This window comes from Cheilinus undulatus, linkage group 5 (genome assembly GCF_018320785.1).
Source record: "Cheilinus undulatus linkage group 5, ASM1832078v1, whole genome shotgun sequence".
NCBI classification, from domain to species: Eukaryota; Metazoa; Chordata; class Actinopteri; order Labriformes; family Labridae; genus Cheilinus; species Cheilinus undulatus.
In genome coordinates, this window is record NC_054869.1 from 17,756,523 (window position 1) to 17,779,869 (window position 23,347).

Genomic DNA, 23,347 nt, shown 5'->3' on the forward strand with positions numbered 1-23,347 from the left:
CAGAGGGGTGACATAAGCGGTCTTAGATTATGAAGACCAGACATGCTGCTGCATTCTAGATGTCTAAACGTGCATGCAGGGAGGCCTAACAGTAATGAAGTGCACTCGTCAATCATATTACAGGGGCTGTGTTGCATGCTCTGTCAGGTAGGGTCTGATCCTCTTGATGTTATAGAGGGTAAATCAGCAAGACCGAGCAATCGAGGCCACATGAACCTTGAAGGTTAGCTGGTCATCAATCATGACACCCAGATTTCAGGCAGATTTGGTGGATATTGATCCGTGGTTGCATGGTGGGCCTTGCTGTAATGATAATAAGCTCAGTCTTGGACAGGTTGAGCTGAAGGTGACATGCCTTCATCCATTTAAAAAATATAATTAAGGCAGGATGGAGATAGCTGAGACAGCTGTGTCATCTAGTGGAAAGGGTAGGAAAAGCTGTGTATTGTCTGCATCGCAGTGATAAGAAAAGCCATGCGAGTGGATGAAAACTGAGAAAAGAAGGGGAACTAGCACTGACCCTTGAGGCACCCCTGTTGATAAGCTATATGGTTTGAGACTCCTCCCCTCAGTGATACTCTAATTCAAGTTCTACCTGTGAGGAAGAACTTGAATCACTGGATTGGCCTCCCCTAAAGAAAGACTGATTTCACAAATATGTGTACCTGAAAATATCTAATTTAGTCAGTGTGTAGGGGATTGTTTGCAATTTTTTATCATAAAAAACAACAAAGTTCCCTAAATAGGATGCCAAGAATTTTTTTTTATGTTGATGTGATTACAACAGGCATCAACATTGATTATTTTAACCAGTATTACATCAAGGTTTACAACTCTTCTATCATTATAAAATGGTACAGAAATTTCCACCGCACACTGCAAACTGTAGAACATCTCTGACTGATACCAAGGACACACTGTTTGGGAATTCACTCTGAGTTCTATTTGTGTTGAGAGGATGGGCGGATTAAAGCGAGCTGGATAGAATACAATAAAAGCAAATATTTTAAGAGTAAAAACAAAGGGGAAAGGGTGATCTCCCCGTACTGTCTCTCTCTCTCACTATGTAGTTTGTGAGTCTAAGCTGGCACAGCTCCACTCAGAGACAAACAGTCTTTCCTCGCTGCAGTCCTGGACATTTGGCACTTCTCCTTTGGATCTATTCCACTTCTCACAAGGGCACAGCAGTTTGTGAAGCAAAAGTTTAACTACTCCCACCCACGCAATACTCAAGGGCCAGCACTGAGTATTAAGCAGAAATATATGCACACACTGCAGCGGTCAGGAATGTGTGGCAATCTTGAGATTATTCAACTACCTACCATCACATTACACTACCCCAGCAGGTCAGGGGAGATTTAGAGGCAGACAGACTTAAGTGGAGCTGTGAGGTGAGGGGCTGTGAGCAGGGGCACTCCAACTCAAGTGACTGATAAGTGTTATACACCACTTACGCTAGGGCTCAGAGTAGAGACGTAGGCAAATATGGAAGTAGAAAAGTTAACAAAGACACCACAGAACTGCTGAATTTTTCTCTCAGAGTTTTAAAGTCAAAAGCAGAACAAAATGAGCACCTCTGGCAAATAAGCCTCAGAGAGACAGCCTGAATGCTGAAATACAATTGGAAATAGGCTTCAACAAACAAGCTTTGACACCAACACAGGTGATATGAAAAACAGCAAATGTTTGTTATTTGTGCATCAGTGCTCGAATAAACTAATTAATTCTGTATCCTGCGTCTGTATCTGCCAACGGACTCTAACGGCAGTTTTAAAGGCTTATTTTGGGGGCTTTTTGCCTCTATTTTGGACAGTGTAGTTTATAGTGTAGGAAAGTGGGGAAAGAGAGTGGGGAGGACATGTGAGAAAGGCTGGCTGCCTGCTTAAAGGGCTTTAATTTGCATGAGATACAATGTGACCACTCTCACACCAACACCCAAGGAGAGCTTTTTGCAAATTTAAGAATAAAAAATCAAAGACACCATGAACATGTATGAGCATCCACACATCAACAAAGATATTGCTAGACTAACCTGTTTTCACAGTTTTCAGTCGTGTGACTGCACAGAGGCCTGGAGAGCAAGAAACAGCCTAAAACAAAGGCAACTACTGCAAGAGGGGTCTGGCTGCAGACCGTACATTTCTGTTGCCCCCTCTTGTAGACTTGATGTGACACACTGTGTCAGAACAGAAGTGCCATAATGTGCCGGTACAATGTATTTACAGTTTTAGATTTTTTATATGATTCAGCTTTATTCATAAGCAAAGTCTGACAGTTGCATTCATGAAATAACCACATTGCAAAATTACAGACCAAGCACCGTTTCCTACATAAAACAGAGAAAAAGATCAGAGGTTGTTAGCTAAGCTCAAGCTAACATAGCTATGCTAGCTACGTAATTAACATTACTACAGAAGTGAATGCAGCTAAATTAGCCTTAGCAAGCTTTAGTAAACGTAACCAAAGCTAACATACCTACATAAATCACGTATCTACATAGCGTATACAGCTTCTTTGTGATCTCAGCTTTGCTATGTTATTTAGTTTTGGCAAACAAAGCTTAAGCTAACTTAGCTACGTAGGTACGTAGCTGCTTTGTACATTACCACAGATGAAAATTAGCTTTATAGCTAACTCTGGCTTGACAGGGTTTTTTTTTTGCATTGCCCCTGTCAAATAAACTAATAAACTAAAAAACTACTTACTTTACCTGTGTAGCTTACGCAGATAACAGATCTGTATGCTACATTTGCTACACTAGAATGTTTTCCATGGAGGACAAGCTTTTTTCCCGTCAGCAGACTGTTTGGTCGGCTTCATTAAACATTATGTAATCGGGTTTTGCAGGTAACTCCCAACTTTTGCTATTCTAACATTACCTTCAGCCTTAACCCTAAACAGAAAGTTTTAGCATGTATGTTTCGTTCTTACTGAGGGGGCGTTTCACATCTACGGTATGGGAGAGGGGACATCTAAGCTGTATGGTCTGCAGCCAGACTGCCATGATTTGCTAAGTTCTAAAAAATCTGAGCCAGAACTTAACTTTGGTGATATTTACATACTGTACTAGTATATCTTCAGTAGGCCTAGTGGAGAATCCTTCTCCTTACACTGCTTTCTGGATGACAGTCTAGAAAAGTATAGACTGTTTTTTATAGTTCATAATGTCTTTCGGTCAATAATGTTGCAATAATTATGGGAAGTAAAGGGTGAGAAATTCAGCACCAGTTACAGTTGTATAAGGATCACTGCCAGCTGTCAGTGTTCTGGTGCTGTAAAGTTAGACAGTCAATTCTGATCAGGTTAACACATATTTGATGTCAGGATAGGAGATGTCTGTTTGGTGTTACTGTTCTGCTCTAGGAATAGCAGAGTGTTTGACAATATTAATCTGTTTTTTGCTCCTCTCTGGGTTTTATTCATTTGATGGGGTTCTGTAGGCTTTTCTCTCCATTATTGCAACCAGTTGAACAACTGTTTTTCATTAAAAATAAAATAATAATAACTCGTGGTTGGGTCCATGAGTGTGTAACATCACACGAAAGCAATGGATAATTTTTGTTTAATTGAATACATTAAGTGTTGTCCAACAAAGCTGGAAGGTAAATGGATGAACTCTTGAAAAAGTGGTGGGTCTGGATCAAAAAGGGGGTGATGGAGTGTTCGGACACCCAAAATATGCTTGTCATAATGGAAAACGGAGTAAAACATGCATGCAAGTCCTCCCAGGGTGACTTCAATGATGTGAGTTGTAGGCATGCTTTTTCCTGTTTCTTTGTTCAATCAAATGTTTGGTTCCATCTAAGGTCCAACTTTAAGTGGTTGAAAATTTTACTAAAATTTGGGCCAAAAATTTTTCATAAAGGAAGGAGGTGGTGGTTCCTAAGGCTGGACCAGTAGAGAACTACTTCTTTAAATCATATTGCCAGAAATATGCGGATGCCACAGAAAGTTCCTTCAAACACAACTCTTCCTATTTATTGCATAACTTAACAAGCAAATGGCAGATTCAAAGATGAATGTGAATGCTGGTGGACATACATCCAAAGCTGTCAGCTGCATACTCTGTCGGTCCCTCATTATCATTCCCTGGCCCTCTTACACTTCAATAATGAGAAGATTGTTTTCCTCTCTGGTCTAATCATCTAATATCGCCCTTTATAGTGTTTCCTTCCTCACGCTGCAGCTCTTTCCAGCTCAGCTTCTGTCAAAACTAAGCTGATTGGGCCAAATCAAGACTGAAATCAAATTAAAGCCCATTGTCGATGCTCATGGCTCCGTCGCTGACATGAAAGGAGGACCACACAGAGGAGATAACAGAAACTCAGAGTCGCTGCTTTGACATGAAAGAAAATAACAGTCAAAGCAGTGGGTGGGTGAGGGGATTTCTTACTCAAAATAACCATGTAAGAGATACCACCTACTCTTCTTCACTGACATAACTGTATAAATACACACTGGCGTTGTCTTAATGCACCAAGTATGCAGCCATTTAAAGTATACTTTAACAGCAGAGGAGTTTTTCTATTAATATTCCCTCTTTCAATGTTTATCTTTTTCAGAAAATCTTCTATTTCAATTATTCTAGGAGGTAGCAGAGGGTCTTAGAGGAAGGTTATGATATGAATCTCTTTGTATGGACTCAGCTGAACATGCAGAGTCGTGGTCCAGCAGATGTCTGGGTGTGATTGGACAGCAGTTAGGCAGCCGTCAGAATACACTGGGTGATAATTTAGCCCTGCCCCTGCAGTGACATGATAATAACGCGCTCATATCCTGCTGTGATTCTCCTGATCGGCTGACAGTCAAGCACAAAAGAGCCTGAATCCATTAGTGATGGGGAGGCGCTTCTGCAAATCTGTTCAACATACAAAAGAAGGGATGTATTAAATATTCCCAGCCAAGAAGTGTAATAATTCACAATGTGAACAAAAAATAAAACTGTTCTATTGCAAAGGAGAATGCCCTCACCTCTAACATTATAATAAATATTCCATAGCAGTAAATAATAGATGAGTCAATAACACTGTATCAGTTTCCACCTTGGCCTCATTACTCATACACACTCACATACTCAAATGTGCTATATCCCAGCTATACCCCCAAGCAATTAGCTGTTGTAAAATATCAGGGGGCTAGTTACTCAGGCATGTATTTCATATTTTTATTGGTTTATTTGGAGACCTGAATGCAGTCCAAGCCACAGCAAACACAGCCTCAGCAAATCCCCAAGCTCCTCCACGGTCAGCAAAGTAATTGGGGAGGGAGTCCCAAAGGGTCCGGGCTCACTGCTGAACCCTCAGCTACAGACAAGTTAAAATGGCAGCAGAGGTAGATAGGAGTTAGTGTTAGCATGGAAGTGTGTATGTGGAGGATGTAAGTACAGGAGGGAGCTTGAATACTTTGTGTGAATAGGCCCTGCAGTCTTTAGAGACTCGCTGGTTGGCCGGGAAACCATCTGGTTCCCCAGCCCCCAGCTGCAACGCCTATGGCTCACCATTTCTATGGGGATGTAAAATTCCGCTTAAGGGAGGGGGGCTATGTGGGCTGAAGGGATGCCAATTTAAGCCCCACTGCTCAAAATTAGTTAATTAACTCTATCTCTCACACAGAGAGAAACTTCCTTTGTAAGAAATTCTGCCATTCATCACAATCCAGTTCATTTTATTCTAAAGCATTGCCAACTATCAGCTTTTGAAATTAGCAGGGACTCTTAAATGTGGGATAAAAGGCTCCATTAGTGAATCCATAGCATTAAATTAAAAAGAACACAAAATAAGGGTTCAAAAAAGTTTCCGAATTTTGGTCTGAGTTTTAAAATAGGCTTTTTTAACTGATAATATTGAGATGATATGTTTGGATTTCTGGACATAATTATTTTCTGCCTTACAAAGTCAAGAAAAGGCTAATCAGATTCCCAGTCACTCTTCCAGCTGCCGGTCAGGGAGAAGACGTCTATGTGTATGTGTTATTAAAACAGACTAAGCATGTCATGGGATCTACTCATATTTTAATGAACAAATAACATCATATACATATTTATATACATACAAAGTGTTTCAGGTTTGCACACTGACTCTGTGCACTGACACAAAGTGGTCATATCCTGAGGTGATGATAAATCGAAGGTGGGTTGCACTGCTGCCGTTCAGCTGAAAAAGAAAGATAGATATAGTAGGTGTTTTTCCTCTTAATGCTATATTTTTCACATCTTTTATATAACACTGATTTTATTTTGACTCACCGATAGAGTATTTGACTGAAGATGTCCCTCTGTACGATCTAACTCTACAAGACAAACAGTTTTTTTCATCCTCCGTTTAATTCTCCTTTGATATTAAATTCTGAAATCATAAACTATACATGGATGCCTCCCTTACCTTTTTCTGTGACAAACTCAAAATGAGAAGCATTCGGTGAGGTGTTCTTTTCTATCTTTAGATGTTTAACTGCAAGGGAGAAAAACAGAATTATCAATACTTTTAAACAGGGACCTTACACAGGAATGACATACCTTATATATTTTTGTTTTAAGATAATAACAGGAAATACTTTCCCAGCTTCTTTCAGTAAATATAAAGAAACTGTGAATACTATTTTAAGGCCGACATAAATTGATACTTACAATAAAAATCGTAAATGTGTTAAATGTGGTGGAAGACATGTTTTGTGTGTTATTTCGAGCAAATTGACTGAATTGTCTGAATTAACCATCTGGCAAATCTGTTGTTTAATTTGGAGAATCCACTTCAATTCAAAAGAATAAACTGAATAAAAATAGGTTATGTTTTATTTATGGCTGTAGGTCACTCATTGTCTGTCCGCAGGTTGTTACAGTACTGCTTGTTCTCTCAAAAAGGCATAAAAAGCTTGCTTTGACTTTAACCGTTGAAAGTACATCTAGCATATAATGTGCATGTGACCCGGAGAAATCACTTTTAAATTTTCAGAACTGAATGTCTTTATTTAAAAAGAATACATCTATCATTTATTGTACAATGAAATGTTTTACTAGTTTTATGCCTACTCCCAAAACAAATAGCCTGTCACAATAAGATGAACAGTTAAGGGAGACTTGATGTTCTTTACAAAAAAAAAAAAAAAAAAATGTGTTTACATGTAACAATATAGCTATCTAACCTGACATGCCAGATGGATGTGTTTCACACATCTATCTGGGAAAGCTTCAATAGGAAATGTTTGAGAAAAGGCAGAGGCTTTGAAAAAAACTCTGAGTGTGATTGGGTGAACGTTCTGTCTGTCACATCTCTACGGGCCAATCAGAGCAACAAAACATGTGACGCAGCCGCTATCAAGCTGTGCGTGCACAGCTACTGAGGAATAACACAAAACATGGCGACTATAGACATGTAAGTACTCGACTTTTGTCGTTTTTGAAAAGAAAACAACTCACTGCTGTTCTTTGTTCTTCTTTTAACGAAGAAATGTCATCAAGTTCTGATAAAACTGGTGTTTTAGCAGCATCCACGCTAATCTCTTCCTCCATAATTGCACCAGCTATTGCTGCTACTTGTTTATGTCATGACTCTGCTGCGCCTGAAAGTACTGCCCCTTGTCGCTGACTGGTCCTGTCACTTTCTAAGTGGGCCCAAACGGTTCAGATGGGAGCTTTGTAAGATGGATTTGCCAGAGAAAAACAAGTAAACGGACGTATCCATCTGCTTTGCAAGGTTAATAGATATCAGGATCAGCCAAAATGAGTTTGGAAATATAAGCACGTCAGATGTTGACAAAATGTCAATATTGTGCAATTTCAACAACTATTTAATTGATTGTCATGATATTGTGTAATATTTGTGATCTTCTGATGTTGAGTCCCAATAACTTACTTATTCTAATTTTTATAGTTTTTTTCTCATGCTACTTTAAGGTTGATTTTGTGGTTTTGAATGCAGTATCTAAACAGCTGTTGAATACATTTTCCATTAAAATTTCTACACTGATGCCTCGTTTCTTTTTACTTTCAAACTAGCATTCACAAAAGGTCAAATTCCAATTTGTTGTTACTTGGCATTATAACCAAATACACTGCCTGGCCAAAAAAAAAAAAGTCGCCACCAAAAAAAGGTCACACACTCTAATATTTTGTTGGACGGCCTTTAGCTTTGATTACAGCACGCATTCGCTGTGGCATTGTTTTGATAAGCTTCTGCAATGTCCCAAGATTTATTTCCATCCAGTGTTGCATTAATTTTAATATTGATGATGGGAGAGTCTGACCACTGCGCAAAGCCTTCTCCAGCACATCCCAAAGATTCTCAATGGGGTTAAGGTCTGGACTCTGTGGTGGCCAATCCATGTGTGAAAATGATGTCTCATGCTCCCTGAACCACTCTTTCACAATTTGAGCCTGATGAATCCTGGCATTGTCCTCTTTGAATACGCCTGTGCCATTAGGGAAGACAAAATCCATTGTTTAAGAAATGAGAAGTTACTCATTGCATCAGCTGGGGTTAAATAACTTGTTGCCATAACTGTTGTGGGATGTGATGTAGAATCATTCTCTGCTTTGTGCTACTGTGCAGACAACAGAGATGGAAAAGAACAAGAGAACTGTTCTCAAGTATAAGTGCAGTTACTCTGGTTAAAACTTAGTTAAGTGGGAGTAAAAATACTGATTTCAAAATGTACTCAAAAAATAAAAGTACCCCAAATTTACTTAATTACAGTAATTGGAGTAAATGTAATTAGTCTGTTTCCTCTCCTGGTTACCAAGTGTGAAAAGGCCCAGACAAAAGAAACGCAGTCAAACTTGACCTTGGCTGCCACTGCGTCAAGATGACTTTGCCTGACCTCTCCAGGCCTAGGTTGTGGCATGTCCAGCACTGTGATAAATCGTTAGTGTCAAACATGCCTAAAAGTTATGTAGCTACATGTCTGTATTTTCATTGTGTAATGTTTAAATTTGAAGATATCTATTGAGTATTTAAAACTATGGTATGAATACAGATCCTCCGATCTAAACAGTCTTTTATCAGTTAAGTTTTGACGCTGATGTCCAAACTTATGTTCACCATGTGCTGTGGGGAGTTTGTGTCAGCTCTCAAACAGAGAGAGTAGAGAGTTACACACTAATCTTAAAGCTTACATACCATTGTAGCTGTCAACAGTTACTGCAGTAATGTTTGTGGTATCGGCAAGGCGAATGATGAACTCCTGAGGAAACATGCCGGTGGTCACCCAAAACGTCCCAGCGTTTCTGGTTGAGGGGGACAAACAAACACCTAAGTCAAATGATGGTGGGAGGAGGGTGGAGATCCAACAACAGCGAACAGAGGAAACTTAAGCGGAAGCTTTAGTGGGGCGAATCACGGCTGTTAAATATGGCATGAAAAACTAGCTAACACTCACCTGTCAGTGATGTTTTCTGGTGGGTGATTCTCATCGCTGGATGTAGCGACGACTGTTTTAGCAGAATCAATCATCTTCAGTGACGTAAACAACAAAGCTTATAATCTTTGGCACTGGCACTTTGAGGACAATAACAGCTGATTCAGTGATAATACTTTTAAAATGTTTCCATTACACGAGTTTGTGAAGACCGACGCTAACTGTAGCTGTTGCCAAGCCAACCAATGCGTCGCGTTAAATATACGTCACCATCTCTACTGTACGTCACGTTTTCGTCGCATGTTCGTTGATAGATAGTTGTTTAGCAATTAGCTAGCTGTTAGCAGCAGTGAAATCTTCACATCTCCACATGGCGAATGGATGCAAAGAAGCCTTGTTTACACGCGGAACTGGACAGGTTAGTAATGAGGCACCAGTCAGCACTAAGAGACGACAAATGAAGGCATGTGGGGCTCAGTTTCACGGCTTTGTTAGACTTGTTGAAATAGGATGCTAAGCTAACAAACCACAACTACACCGGCCACATTTGTTGACAAAGTGGGCAAGAAGTTGAAATAAGCAAAACAGAGAAACACGAGTTATGTAGAGACTGTCTTTCGCTCAATCATCGGGTTATTGCAGGAGTGTGTTTAGGCTTTATACAGACAGCACGTGCACTAGGATGCATTAGCATGTAGTTACATCCTGTCCAAAGTAGAGCACCATGAAACATTGATTGCTACAGATCAGTAACAGTGCGAACATTGATGTAAACGTAGCAATTAGGAAATGTTATTCACATTTTCTGTCTGTATGACCGTACACGGCGCATTTAGTCGTGACAAATCGTTTTAAGAAACTAAGCTTTAGTATCGACTCATGTGACCTAGCTGCTTTCCCTGTCATCTTTAAGTGTAGTTTGATTACTAAACTGTCCTTGTTTTATGTTGTTTTACTGTGTCTTGCCATTTGTTGTGTTGCCATTACACTTTGATCTGTAAGGATGCTTTGTCCTTCTCACAGGTGGTCTCTAAATATACAAAATCTGTCAAAGTATTCTGTTTGGTGTCCTAAAAGACTGGCCTCACACTTTAGGACTTCAGTAAGGCCAGATTTGTCTCCCCATGACGATCGTGGGGATGTATCTCTCTTCACAAACAATTATTTGTCTGAATAATCCTCGTGGTGTCAACACGATTGTTTTACTGCTTCTAATCTGGTCATAGCCTCCCAGACCTTGAATCGTAATTATCAAATGTGTTTGTTAATAATGATTCAAAGTCGTTTCGTTATGCCTCCTACAGAATAGGGGTAAATTAAAATGTTTCAGCAATATTTCAACTCAAAGAAATAAAAAGAATTATCTTCTTTTCTTGCAATTATAGAGCTCCTTTTCCCAGGTAAATAAAGTAATTTCTTAAGATCTCTGGAAAATTGGCTGAAATGTACACATTATCATGGGGAGAGGGGTGTAAAACATGTCAGTTTTGCCCTGTCTCTTGTTTCTGTCATTAATTCTGTTCCATCCAAGATCTTAAGTGCAACATTTTTATTTACTAAATGTGCACTGTTGAAAATTTTTTGAAATTGGGGTCGCGATTTGTCGTCAAAGATATTGGTGGGTCCTGAGGCTCAACCAGTTGAGAACCACTGGTCTAGTGTATGCATTCAGAGGATTAAATGAAAAATATCTGTGGTCTCCCACATTTTTGAAATGGTTTCAGATTTAAAAATCATCTGGTGCGTGGGCAAAATTTGACAAACTGCCTCTAGGGTGCCCAACAAGTAGGCAACATTTGTCAATTTAGCCTCTACGGTCTCTTTTAAGTGGACACATTTTGACAAGGTGCCCTCTAGAGCTGCATTGAACATTAAAAGCATGTAGAAAGATTAATATGTAATCTGCAGAAGCTCTAAATCTGTTGTTTTCTTTTCCAGAGTGACGATTCAGACATATGGGATGACACAGCATTGATAAAGGCTTATGACAAAGCAGTTGCATCATTTAAGGTAATGTAATGCTTTGTTGTGTGGTATGTTGTTGATATGAGATGATACAGCAACATTCTCATCCCCTCTGCTGTCATCCTCATGAACCATGCCCCAGCTCTACCTCCGCCTCCTAACATGACAGACTCTCGTCCAGGCACATCACACTAATGTTAAGGCTAAATCAGGCCTGAAGTTTTACATTTATGCTTGTTGGATCCAAGTCTGTTTGCTGACATCTGCACACTGTGCATATTTTACATGTAAGATGTGTACTGTAACTTTAATCTCTAACATACCTGCACAACTGGACAGCTCATCCCTTGTATCTTGTATCTTACTGTTTTTGGTTTTTATGTTAAATATTAAAATTGCCTCTGTATTTTAATTTTATTCTATTTAAGTGAAATGTCAGCAGAAGTACAGCTGTATCTATAGTCTCTTGATACTGTACTCTTCTTCTGTGTTTAGTGTTTTGTACCTAAACACCAAGTCATATTCCTTGTTCTTGATAACATATTTGGCAGTAAGACCTGATTCTGACCAATGTTTTTCTCTGATTTTGTCACTAATATCTCGAATCTTTCTTTGTGTGTCAGACTGCTCTAAAGGGTGAAGATGAGCCACAGCCTTCAAAGAAAAACCAACCAGGAAAGAAGCGCAAGAGCAACAAAAAGAACCAAAGCAGGAAAAGAACAAATGCACCACCAGACAAAGAGGTGTGTAACTGAAAATAAAGAATACAGCTGTTTGTATGGGTTAACATTGAGATGAATGCCATGGGTGTTAAGTTTCACTTATATAACAGTCTTATTTTTTATTTGTAACAACATGTACAGCCATTTATATTCATAATTTGCCCATCTTCATAATCTTGATAACTTCACACCTGTAAACAACCTTGGCAGAGTGGTTAAACCTCAACACTAATTAGATTTTATGTTGTGTCACAGTGGCAGGTTGGAGACTCGTGCTGTGCATACTGGTCAGAGGATGGCCTGCTTTATGCAGCAACTATCTCCTCCATAGATGAGAAGAGAGGGACCTGTGTAGTTGTTTTTACTGGATACGGTAACGAGGAGGAGCAGAATCTTGAAGACTTGCTCTCAGAGATATCTGAGGTGGATGAGGAAATGACTTCAAAGGTAAAGAAGTGAAAATAAAAAGGTTAATTCAATGTATTTTTTTAGATAAAGGCCCCTCCTAATTAAAGGCCCAGTCCCTTTTCAGCCTGGTGTTGCTGCACACTTTGACAAGCAAAGGCAGGTCTCAATTAGAGGACTGTATACATTTAGTGTTAAAATAGTTTGCAGATTAAGAATAAGGGGGACAGTTTAAACATAGAAAAGACAGAATGATTCCATTATGCACACCAACGAAGGTTAGAGTCAGCTTGGGAATCATATGTAGTGCATTCAGACCCTCTTCACTTTCTTCAATATTGCTATGTTACAGCCTCTTGCTACAATTGTTTGAATTATTTTTTTCATAATTAATCTACACTCTGCGCCCCATCATGGCAAAGTGAAAACAGAATATTAAAAATTTTTGCAAATGTATTGGAAAAACAAAAAAAAGAAATATCGGATTGATATAAGTATTTATACCCTTTGCAACAACACTTCAAATTTATCTAAGGTCACTCCCATTTCTCTTGATCTTTGCTGAGATGTTTCTTCAACTTGATTTGAGTCCACATGTGGTAAATTAAATTGATTGGATATGATTTGGAAAGGCACATACCTCTCTATAGATAGCCTCACAGTTGACAATGTATAACAGACCAAAACCCAAACCATGAGGTCAATGGAACTGCCTGCAGAGCTCGGAGACAGGATTGTTGCAAGGCGCAGATCTGGGGAAGGCTACAAAAAAGTTCTGCTGCACTGAAGGTTCCCAACAGCATAGAGGCCTCCATAATACTCAAATGGAAGAAGGCTGGCACAACCAGGACTCTTCCAAGAGCTGGTCACAAGGCCAAACCAAGCAATTTGGGGAGAAGGTTATCAAGAATGGGACAAAGTTCCAGAAGGACAACCAACACTGCAGCCCTCCACCGATCTGTGTTTTATGGCAGAGTGGCTATACAAAAGCCTCTACCTAAGTGCAAAATGCAAGAAAACTGGCTTTGAGTTTGTAAAAAAGCACCTGAAGGACTCCCAGATTGTGATAAACCAGAGTCTCTGGTAAGATGAAACCAAGATTCAACTGTTTGGCCTCAATTCTAAACTTTATGTCTGGAGAAAACTCACTCAAAGCACAGTTGTTGAACATTTGTGTTTTGAGTGAGGGGCAGGCTAAATAACAATTTCACTTCTCCTTGCTCTTTTCCGGTCCTGGAATGTAATGAAGTTGCATATTTCTTTGTAAAAAATTGTGAACTTATGATGATGAGAAAAATGAAAAAAGAAAGGAAAAAATGAAATGAAACCAGACACTGCTCACTGGCAGCTGAATACCATCCCAACAGCAAATCATGGTGGTGGCAGCATCATGCTGTAGGGGTGTTTTTCAGCAGCAGGGACTTGGAGACTGGTCAGGGTTGAGGGAAAGCTGAATGAAGCAAAGTACAGAGATATCCTCAATGAAAACCTGTTCAGCAGCACTCAGGACCTCAGACTGGGCTGAAGGTGGGCAAAATTTGTTGCACTATATTAAAGACTCAAGGCTGTAATTGCAGTCAAAAGTGCTTCAATTAAGTATGAAGCAAAGGGTCTGAATACTTATGTCAATGTGATATTTCATTTTGTTCAATTTAATGTATTTGCAAAAATGTATAAAGTTCTTTTTTAACTCTGTCACTTTGGGGCACTGAGTCTGGATTTATGAGATAAAAAATGAATTATAAGATTGTAGAATCAGGCTGCACCATAAAAGAATTATAAAAGTGTAGGGGTCTGAATACTTTCTGAATGCACTGTATACATTTATGTTAATCCTCAGAATGTGAGCACTTCCACTCGGCTCCTATATGATGATCAGAAGATAAAAAGGAAACTTTGACCTCAAAGAGTAGGAGGAGGATAACCCTAACCCTCTGCTGATTGTACTGTCTTTAGAGATGGACATAGATGTTCAAAGCATGTAAAAAAAAAGTTGTTGTTTTTTTTTATTTTGCTGGTGAAATTGTAAAAATAAAGCATATGCTTTTAACAACTTAAACATCATACAAATTCATCAAATTTGGCTTTGAAAAAAATACATGGAATGGATGGTAGGTGCAGACAGTAATTATGAGATAACTTGTAAGACATACAGAAATGAATTTAAATGATCTGCTAAATGGCAAGTTTTATGTAAACAGTTACACAGCCAGGAGCAGAAAGCATGGGTTAACGGAGTCAAAGTGCTCTCTAACTGGAGCTTTAGGCTTTGTCGAGCCAGCCTGCTAAAAGAAAGCCTGGGTAGTTTCAGCTCACTTCATAGTATGTCCCTTAGGTTAGTTGCGGTTTACTTTACAGAGTTTTTTTTTTTTTTTTTTTTTTTCATGCAGCCAAAAGATTTGTCACGGTCAAATTATAGCACGACTTAAATGTCTGACTGTAAAAGTCAGATGTACTGTCCAGCAGAATCAAACATGACTGCTTATTTCCTGGCTGAACATGAACTTTGTCGATATGTATAAGCCTCTTTCTTTCAAAAATACACTCTTTAATTTGTAGATGGCTCAATCTTTTTTAGCGTGAAAATGTTGAAGACTAAAGATTTGGTTTTATTTCTTATTTTCTTTATGTGTCTGCATACATAAAATAAGACAAAATGCTGTTCTTCCAGACAGCAGTGGAAAAACAATATAAAATATATCTAAAGTAAATAAAGAGCCAAGAGCCTGCCATCCTTTATACAAAATTCAAGTGTTTTTCATTTATTATGTTTCCTCTGTTGTGACAAAAAAACAAAGTGTGTTTGGGCTGCTAAACCAAACTATAATAGCGAGAGGAAACTGTTGCTGGTTGAGGTCAGTCGAGGCAAAGTGAGATAAATTTACTTTACACAACAAAATCTTTATTAAATTATAGCTCCTGGAAAACGACAAACATAACAAATTGCTTTCTCACCATGTCATCCATCCTGTGATTAAACTGTAATGAATAGAGTACTTGCATTTCTTATGGGCTGAAAATTACTCTTTTGTGAAGATAAGTTAATATTTGTCTTCAGTTTTGTCCCGACTGCTTTATCTTCATTGGCTCCAATTACAAATTAAAAGAGATTCCCTCTTATGTATGTGTAGTCACTGTGCTGCTGAAAAAAGAGAAAAATCAAGGTTAATGTGAGAGGTTTCTGCTATTTTAGGTAAATGAGGCAGAATCATCGACGGAGGAAAGTGACCGGTCGTCCACATCAAACCTACACAAACAACAACCCCACAGTAAAACCCAGAAGTCAAAGACCCACAGAGATGCTCCTCCCATGTGGGCTCCTGGTTTCCCTGGGTTTCCTCCAGGCCCACCTCCTCCTCCACACGCTTACAGACAGGTAAGCTGATGAACATGTACTTCACTGTAGTAGAAAGTCACTGTTTCACATCTACTTTAATGACAAGTGGGAGACGAACAGAAGGGGGCTATTTTGGTGCTTTTCCACTACATGATACCGGCTCACCTCATCTGCCTCATGTCTTTACTAATTTTTAAAAGAATATTTCATCAGGGATTCTATATGGTACTTTTTTTAGTATCGCTTATGGTGAGGTTTTAAGCAAGCTGAGTCGATGCTAAAATGTTAAGCTAAGACACTGCTGACAACTGAGTGATCAGAGAGTATCATCACCAGGAGCGTCACAAGCGGGATTACTGACACAGGAATCAAAACCTCCTACCAACCCCTACTGCTGTATTACTCCCTAAATGCTCCTGCACTTTTCAATTGCCCTGGTGCATCCGAAAAATTAGAACATCATGTAAAAGTTCATTATTTCCTGTGATTTACTTAGGAAAATTAAATTTCCATATATTCAAGATTCGTCTCATACAATGTGAAATATTTCAAGACTTTTTTGTTTTGATCTTGATGATTACAGCTTACAGCTCATGAAAATCAAAAGTCCACTATCTCAGAATATTAGAATATTTTGGAAAAGTCTAAATTTCAAAGGTTTCCTGAACCTTCATTCTCTCACTCTGGTTCAGTACACACAACTGCAATCGTGAGGAAGACTGCTGACTTGACAAATGTCCAGAAGACAATCATTGACGCCCTCCATAAGGAGGGTAAGCCACAGAAGGTCAGACTGTATCAAATCATATTCATGGAAAGTTGACTGGAAGGGGAAAGTGTGGTAAGATGAAGAGCACAAGCAACAGGGATGAGCTCAGCCTTATGAGGTGTGTCAAACAGAGCAGATACAAGAACTTAGGGGAGCTTCACAAAGAGTGGACTGAGGCTGGAGTCAGGGGATCAAGAGCTACCACACACAGGTGTGTACAGGAAATGGGCGACAAGTATCGTGTTCAGAGTGTCGAAACCTGAACCACAGATGTTACAAGCTTCTCACCTGGGCTAAGGAGTAAAAGAACTGGACTTTTACTCAGTGGTCCAAAGTCCTCTTTTCAGATGAAGGTAAAAATTTTGTATGTCATTTGGAAATCAAGGTCCCAGAGTCTGGAGGAAGATCTGAGCAGCACAGAATCCAAAGTGCTTGAAGTCCTGTGTTCCATCTGCTGAAGAGCTTTATGGAGATTCTGATTTCCTTTTCCAGCAGAACTTGGTACCCACCAACAGTGAAGCCAAAAACTTCCAGAAACTGGTTCCCTGACCATAATGTTATTGTGTCTGATTGGCCAACCAACTGGTCCTACCTGAACCCTGAGGAGAATCTCTGTGGAAGACTCAACGATAAAGATGAGCTGAAGGCTGCTATCAGAGCAACCTGAGCTTCATAGCACCCCAGCAGTGCCACGGACTGATTGGCTCCATGCCACACTGCATTGATGCAGGAATTTGTGTAAAAGGAGCTCCAACCAAATACTGAGTGCATAAATGTGATATTTTGAGATAGTGGGTTTTCATTTTTGTGAGCTGTAAGTTGTAATCATCAAGATTGAAACAAGAACGGTCTGAAATGTTTCACTTTGTATGAGATGACTCTAGAATATATGAAAGTTTCACTTCTTGAGTGAAATCACAGGAAAAATGTACCTTTTCATGATATTTAAATTATATAAGGTGCACCTGTATTTTGCCTTGTTGCTTGCAACTGTCTTAAACAAAGGTCATCTCCATGCTGAGAAAAAAAATCCAGCCCAGAACCAGGTACACTATCACCTCAGCATCCCCCATTGTTGGACATCATGGCAGTTTTTTGCAGCTGCACTATGGCAGCCCCACCCATGTTAAGGAGGTTTTATAGAAGTATAGTCATGGACGAAAATGTTGGCACCCCTGGAATTTTTCCAGAAAATACACCATTTCTCCCAGAAATTGTTGCAGTTACAAATGTTTTTGGCATACACATGTTTATTGCCTTTATGTGCATTAGGGCAATAGAAAAAATTCAAAGAAAAAAGCCAAAACTGACATAATTTTACACAAAACTCAAAAACTGGGCCGGACAAAATTGTTGGCACCCTTTTAAAACTGTGGGTAAATCATTTTATTTCCAGCATGTGATGCTCATTTAAGCTCACCTGTGGCAGTAACAGGTGCTGGCAATCTAGAAATCACACCTGAAGCCAGTTAGAATGTATAAAAGTTGACTCAACTTTTGTGTTGTGTGCCTGTGTGTGTCACACCAAGCATGGAGAAGAGAAAGAGGAGCCAAGAACTGTCTGAGGACTTGAGAAGCAAAATTGTAGAAAAATATGAACAATCTCAAGATTACAAGACCATCTCCAGAGATCTAGAAATTCCTTTGTCCACTGTGCATAATATAATCAAGAAGTTTATAACCGATGGCACTGTGGCTAATCTCCCTGGATGTGGACGAAAGAGAAAAATTGACAAAAGAATGCAACGCAGGATCGTTAGAATGGCGGATAAACATCCTCAGTCAACTTCCACACAAATTCAGGCTGTCCTGCAGACTCAGGGTGCAAAAGTGTCAGCTCGAACCATACGTCGTCATCTGAATGAGATGAAGCCCTATGGCAGGAGACCAAGGAAAACCCCACTGCTGACAAAGAGACATAAAAAAGCCAGACTGGAGTTTGCAAAAATGTACCTGGGTAAGCCTCAATCCTTCTGGGAGAACATTTTGTGGACAGATGAGACTAAGGTAGAGCTTTTTGGAAAAGCACGTCATTCTACTGTTTACAGAAAACAGAATGATGCCTACAAAGAAAAGAACACAGTACCTACAGTCAAACATGGTGGAGGTTCAAGGATGTTTTGGGGTTGTTTTGCTGCCTCTGGCACTGGGTGCCTTGACTGTGTGCAAGGAATCATGAAATCTGGAGACTATCAAAAAATTTTGGGCTGCAATGTAGGGCCTAGAGTCAGAAAGTTGGGTCTGTGTCAGAGGTCATGGGTGTTCCAGCAGGACAATGACCCCAAACATACTTCAAAAAGCACCAAGAAATGGTTGGAGACAAAACGCTGGAGAGTTCTAAAGTGGCACAAATGAGTCCCATTGAACAACTATGAAGAGATCTCAAAACTGCTGTTGCAAGAAGGCATCCTTCAAATCTGAGAGACCTGGAGCAATTTGCAAAAGAAGAGTGGTCCAAAATTCCAGTTGAGAGGTGTGAGAAGCTTGTTGATGGTTATAGGAAGCGACTGGTTTCAGTTATTTTTTTCCAAGGGTGTGAAACCAAATATTAAGTTGAGGGTGCCAACAATTTTGTCCGGCCCATTTTTTGAGTTTTGTGTAAAATTATGTCAATGTTGACTTTTTCCTTCGGATTTTTGTGTTGTTCTAATGCACATAAAGGCAATAAACACATGTATACCAAAACATTTGTTGATTGCAACAATTTCTGGGAGAAATGATGTATTTTCTGGAAAAATTTCAGGGGTGCCAACATTTTCGTCCATGATTGTATATACTGCAATGGAAAATGAAATGTCTAGTTTGAAAATCAAGTAGTCAAACTGGTACCACATATGGAAATATTCGATTTGAGACATTTAAATAATGATTAATTTGAATAGCTCTGGTCCTCACCATTTTTTCTTTTTTTAACTTTGTTCTTTTAAACTCGTTTTTGTCCTCTACCAGGGAGGAAGCAGGCGAAGTGGTGGTCATGGACCAGCACCCTCACCTTGGCCTCCCATGATGCCATTCGGTCCACCAGTGAGTTGGAATGCATCAGTTAACAAATACAAAACTTTAAGCATATTCAGTTTAATTTGAGTATATAGACACATATTTAGGCAGCTTTCATCATCTTTAAACACACATGCCTGTGTCGATGTCTGTGCTACAGATGATCCCTCCTCCTCCTCCACCCTTGGGCCCTGACATGGTGGATGACGAGGCCTTGGGCAGCATGCTCATCTCCTGGTACATGAGTGGCTATCACACAGGATATTATCTGGTATGTACAACTAAAGCTTACTCATTTAAGATGGCTCTTCAAAAGAGATTCAGTTTTATACAGATTCAGTCTTTTGCATTAGGTTGTTAAAAGCAGCAGTCGTAGTTCAGATGATGATTTACATTTTTGGTGGCAGTCCATTTTTTCACTCATGATTCTTGGCTAATGGGTTTTCATTATAGGCAGGAGTCCTTGATGATGTGCTGTACTCTAAAACGTGCTCTTTTTTCTCTAAAGGGGTTAAAGCAAGGACGCAAAGAAGCTGCCAACTGGACAAAAATGCACCACAAATGAAATGATCAATGTAAAATTTCATAGTTTCATTTACATCGTCGGAAGCTGCCGTGATCCTCCCTGTTGTTCCTGATGTGTGTCCTTCCCAGCTCAGAAGGAAATGTCTCTAAATGAACTGTACATGCTGTGAACAGAACATTCATCAGTGAAAGAGGAGATTTTTGTATTCTTTTGTAAATAGATTAAATAAAGTTTTTTGGAGCACAGTGTTTTGTTTTTAATCTTAAAAATTAGCTTAACTGATAAAGTCTTCACTTAACAAGATTTCAAAGTTCTTAAAAATACAGAGAAATACATGAAAGAAAGCTAAAAAAAAAAAGTATTTAAAAGGCAGATTTGATTGATTTTAATTTACTAAGCAAAAGAGCATGCTCTTCACATAATCATCTTTCAAAATTAAAGTATTTGGCCCAAGAGGTTTGTAGTTATCACCACTTTTCTATTCCTCAGATAAATATTCCAGGCGGATATGAGTGGGACAGAACTGATTTAAATAAATGTGACAGAAGGTGATGTTGGCATGTAATGGCATATGTTGTCCAGCAGAAGTCAGACTAGTATAATGTATTCACATTATATTAGTCTGACTTCACAATAGCTCAGTCTTTAAATCTGTCACAAATAACTACCACATAGACACCAAACACCCCCACTTCTTCTAATTGTGTATGTGCTATACACTTGTGTCTCTTGGCGAGCTAAGAATTGGATTGCAAACCAAACTTGAGTTCTGAGTTGGTCCCTCTGGTGCTTTCCACACAGTTAACTCAGAGAATAGTTCCACTATATTACTCGCATTGAAGCTCCCTGTTCTCCCTGAGGTGCTTCCTCTTCCTCCACATAATAAAGGATTGCATCCATCATAATGTTTTTTTTTTTTATGCGCTCATCAGATGGGTACATATTTAAGGAGGGGGTTTTATCCACAGACAATGTGAGACATTGGGTCATTTATTCAAATAAAGATTGATTCTTAAAAAAAGTCACTGAGACACTAAAGACATCTTATCTTAATTTCCTCGACAAGGACAAGAGTGAACTTATGAGGCTTAAAAGCGACAAAAGGACTCTCAATTAGGTCAGGAATGGAACAAAAGCCTCCTAATATCACTGCTCTAGACATACTAATACGTTTTATATGCTCTGCCTTTGTGGAATGACAGCCGTAGGTCAATTCTGTTCTTGCATCTTTTGAAGAAATGTATTGTTTTTGTTCTGAAACTAATCCTGGAATGTCTGAGGTTTAATACTATAAGAGCAGCAGAGAGTATGGAGCAAATACTGTATGCAAGTGTATATTTAGCGTATAGAAAAACGTGTAATTACAGTGGGAGCAGCCACAATCATTCTGCTGAGCCTGTAGCGCATTTCATTCCACAAAAAAAGGAAGCCAAACAGATTTCCCATATTTCCTATACTTATGATTTGCTGCCTGCTTATACACGCTCCTCTGGCTCTAAGCTGATGGGACATTGATCATAAAAATATATGTATGTGTGTGTGTGTGAGGGAGGGAGCGAGATACAGTGTAGAAATTTGTGGTGCGATGTAGCGGTATGATTGTCTGCTGTTTTTTATTCCATGTGATCTTCCTCCAGCTGCTCCACAGCCATCACTTTCTGAGCATAGAGCGGCCCCTTTGTTTGTGTGCTGACTGTGGTCTGCATTTTATAGCCTACTGTGACTGTGCCAGTGTTGACTGCTGTATTTGATTCTCACTGTCTGCAAACAGTCACTTTTGTTTCTCTGTTTGTGGAGAAAACAGGAGGCGAAAAATAGAAAACAGGACCGCAAGTGAAGAAATTGTTGTTTGTGGGATTTACAAATAGAATATGCACTATAAACAAGGGGTGATAAAGCAGACCTATCTTTCTCCTACAGATGGGTTTAAAATGTGCCACAGCAGAGCCTGCACATAAGCCCATTGCCTGCTTGACTCTGCAGCAAACTGAGCTGCCCAAAGGGCTCGATGCAGCCCAGCGAGGAGTTAAAAGGGGGTCAGACCGAGCTATGGGAAAGCGCTGTTCCCCTCTGTGGCTGTCTACCCCCTACTGACCAGAGCAACATGAGGCATGTAAACATAATCTGCATTTCACATAGTCCCTTCTTGGAAACAGACAGATATCCAAGCAAGATCACATTGCTGCATGAAGTACAACGCCTTCAGCTATTTACTCAAGCTCCCCACATCAACAAACATCCTGCTTTTAAATAAGAGTCAGGGGGGAGATTAGAAAGGCAGGGGGGTTCACAGGGTCTCAGAGCACGAAACACAGCCATCAGTGCATGTTTAGAACTGTGGTTTAAACACCATTAACCCCACTGGAGAAGAGTATGTGTTGCTTTTTAGTCACAAAGTTAAATTTAGATTATTAGACATGAAGGGAAGGAGTTTGGTCTGTGCTGTTAGGATGTAATCGGGTTCAGATGCTTCATGATAAATTCATCATCTGTCTTGTTTTAATATTTATACGTTTTCTGTTCAAAGAGCAAAAACAAAAGTCAACAAACCGACAGTGGATTTAAATTTCATGACTGACAGACAGACAACAGATTGCAGTATGAAGGATGTTAGTTATTCAAGCAGAGATTAACACAACATGGTGCCACCATGCCAAACAGTGAAATATCAGAGTTAAATGCCTCCCAGTGTTAATGAAAGCAATTCTGTTGTAATTAAAGGAAAATCACAGGAAATCATGGTGCGCAATTACAAGAAACCTTGTTCAAGGTTTGTATGAAATTACCAAGATGACAAATGGCTTTTGAACTTAATATTTTTTGAATAAAAACATCTCTTTTGATGATTCAAAATTTATTTGGATATTTGAATGTGCTGAAAATAGAGACTTGTTGAACAACAGATTTTTGCAAACAGACTGAGTAATAACAACACTTAACCAGCCAATTAATCAGCATGAAAGTGGAGCGGATCAAAGAGTTTTGACAATGAAGAGCTCAGCCAACATGAACAAAGCTTGACAATAAGATGCACAAAGTCTGGCATAGGAAAGAAATGAGGAGCAAAATTCTTGTTTATGATTAGTTCATCATAGTTATGTATACAGAGCTGGCTCTATAATGTGAACAATAAGATCCGGATCCTGTTCGAGAGCCTTTTTATTATTATTATGATGTATTTTGTGTGTAACTGTGGGCTATTTTATTGATTAGAAAGCATAACTCAAAGCACATTTTGCAGGTGGGGACACCAAATAGTGGAGGCAGTGCAGGTC

At 39.3% G+C, this 23,347-nt stretch overlaps 2 protein-coding genes across 2 annotated transcripts; one reads left to right on the forward strand and one right to left on the reverse strand.

Moving 5' to 3' along the window:
* Positions 1-5,996: 5,996 nt before the first annotated feature.
* On the reverse strand, positions 5,997-9,600 carry LOC121509921 (heat shock protein family B (small) member 11). Its single transcript, XM_041787721.1, has 5 exons — positions 9,373-9,600; positions 9,114-9,220; positions 6,381-6,449; positions 6,245-6,288; positions 5,997-6,152 (listed from the first exon to the last, which is right to left on the reverse strand). The coding sequence occupies exons 1-5, from the start codon at positions 9,444-9,446 to the stop codon at positions 6,060-6,062; spliced, it is 387 nt and encodes a 128-aa protein (XP_041643655.1). The 5' UTR covers positions 9,447-9,600; the 3' UTR covers positions 5,997-6,059.
* Positions 9,601-9,622: 22 nt separating this feature from the next.
* smn1 (survival of motor neuron 1, telomeric) lies at positions 9,623-20,317 on the forward strand. Its single transcript, XM_041787720.1, has 8 exons — positions 9,623-9,769; positions 11,290-11,361; positions 11,940-12,059; positions 12,294-12,485; positions 15,637-15,819; positions 19,499-19,573; positions 19,707-19,817; positions 20,055-20,317. Exons 1-8 carry the CDS (start codon positions 9,722-9,724, stop codon positions 20,109-20,111), a joined length of 858 nt encoding a protein of 285 aa, XP_041643654.1. The 5' UTR covers positions 9,623-9,721; the 3' UTR covers positions 20,112-20,317.
* Positions 20,318-23,347: the final 3,030 nt, after the last annotated feature.

Excerpts from the sequence above, each read along its gene's own strand:
- LOC121509921 (XM_041787721.1), bottom strand. The coding sequence starts at position 9,446 with ATGATTGATTCTGCTAAAACAGTCGTCGCTACATCCAGCGATGAGAAT. Across the intron at positions 9,221-9,372 it reads CCAGAAAACATCACTGACAG|AAACGCTGGGACGTTTTGGG; the intron begins GTGAGTGTTAGC and ends CCCCTCAACCAG. Across the intron at positions 6,289-6,380 it reads TGAGTTTGTCACAGAAAAAG|AGTTAGATCGTACAGAGGGA; the intron begins GTAAGGGAGGCA and ends TTTGTCTTGTAG.
- smn1 (XM_041787720.1), top strand. The coding sequence starts at position 9,722 with ATGGCGAATGGATGCAAAGAAGCCTTGTTTACACGCGGAACTGGACAG. Across the intron at positions 11,362-11,939 it reads AAGCAGTTGCATCATTTAAG|ACTGCTCTAAAGGGTGAAGA; the intron begins GTAATGTAATGC and ends TTTGTGTGTCAG. Across the intron at positions 15,820-19,498 it reads CTCCACACGCTTACAGACAG|GGAGGAAGCAGGCGAAGTGG; the intron begins GTAAGCTGATGA and ends GTCCTCTACCAG.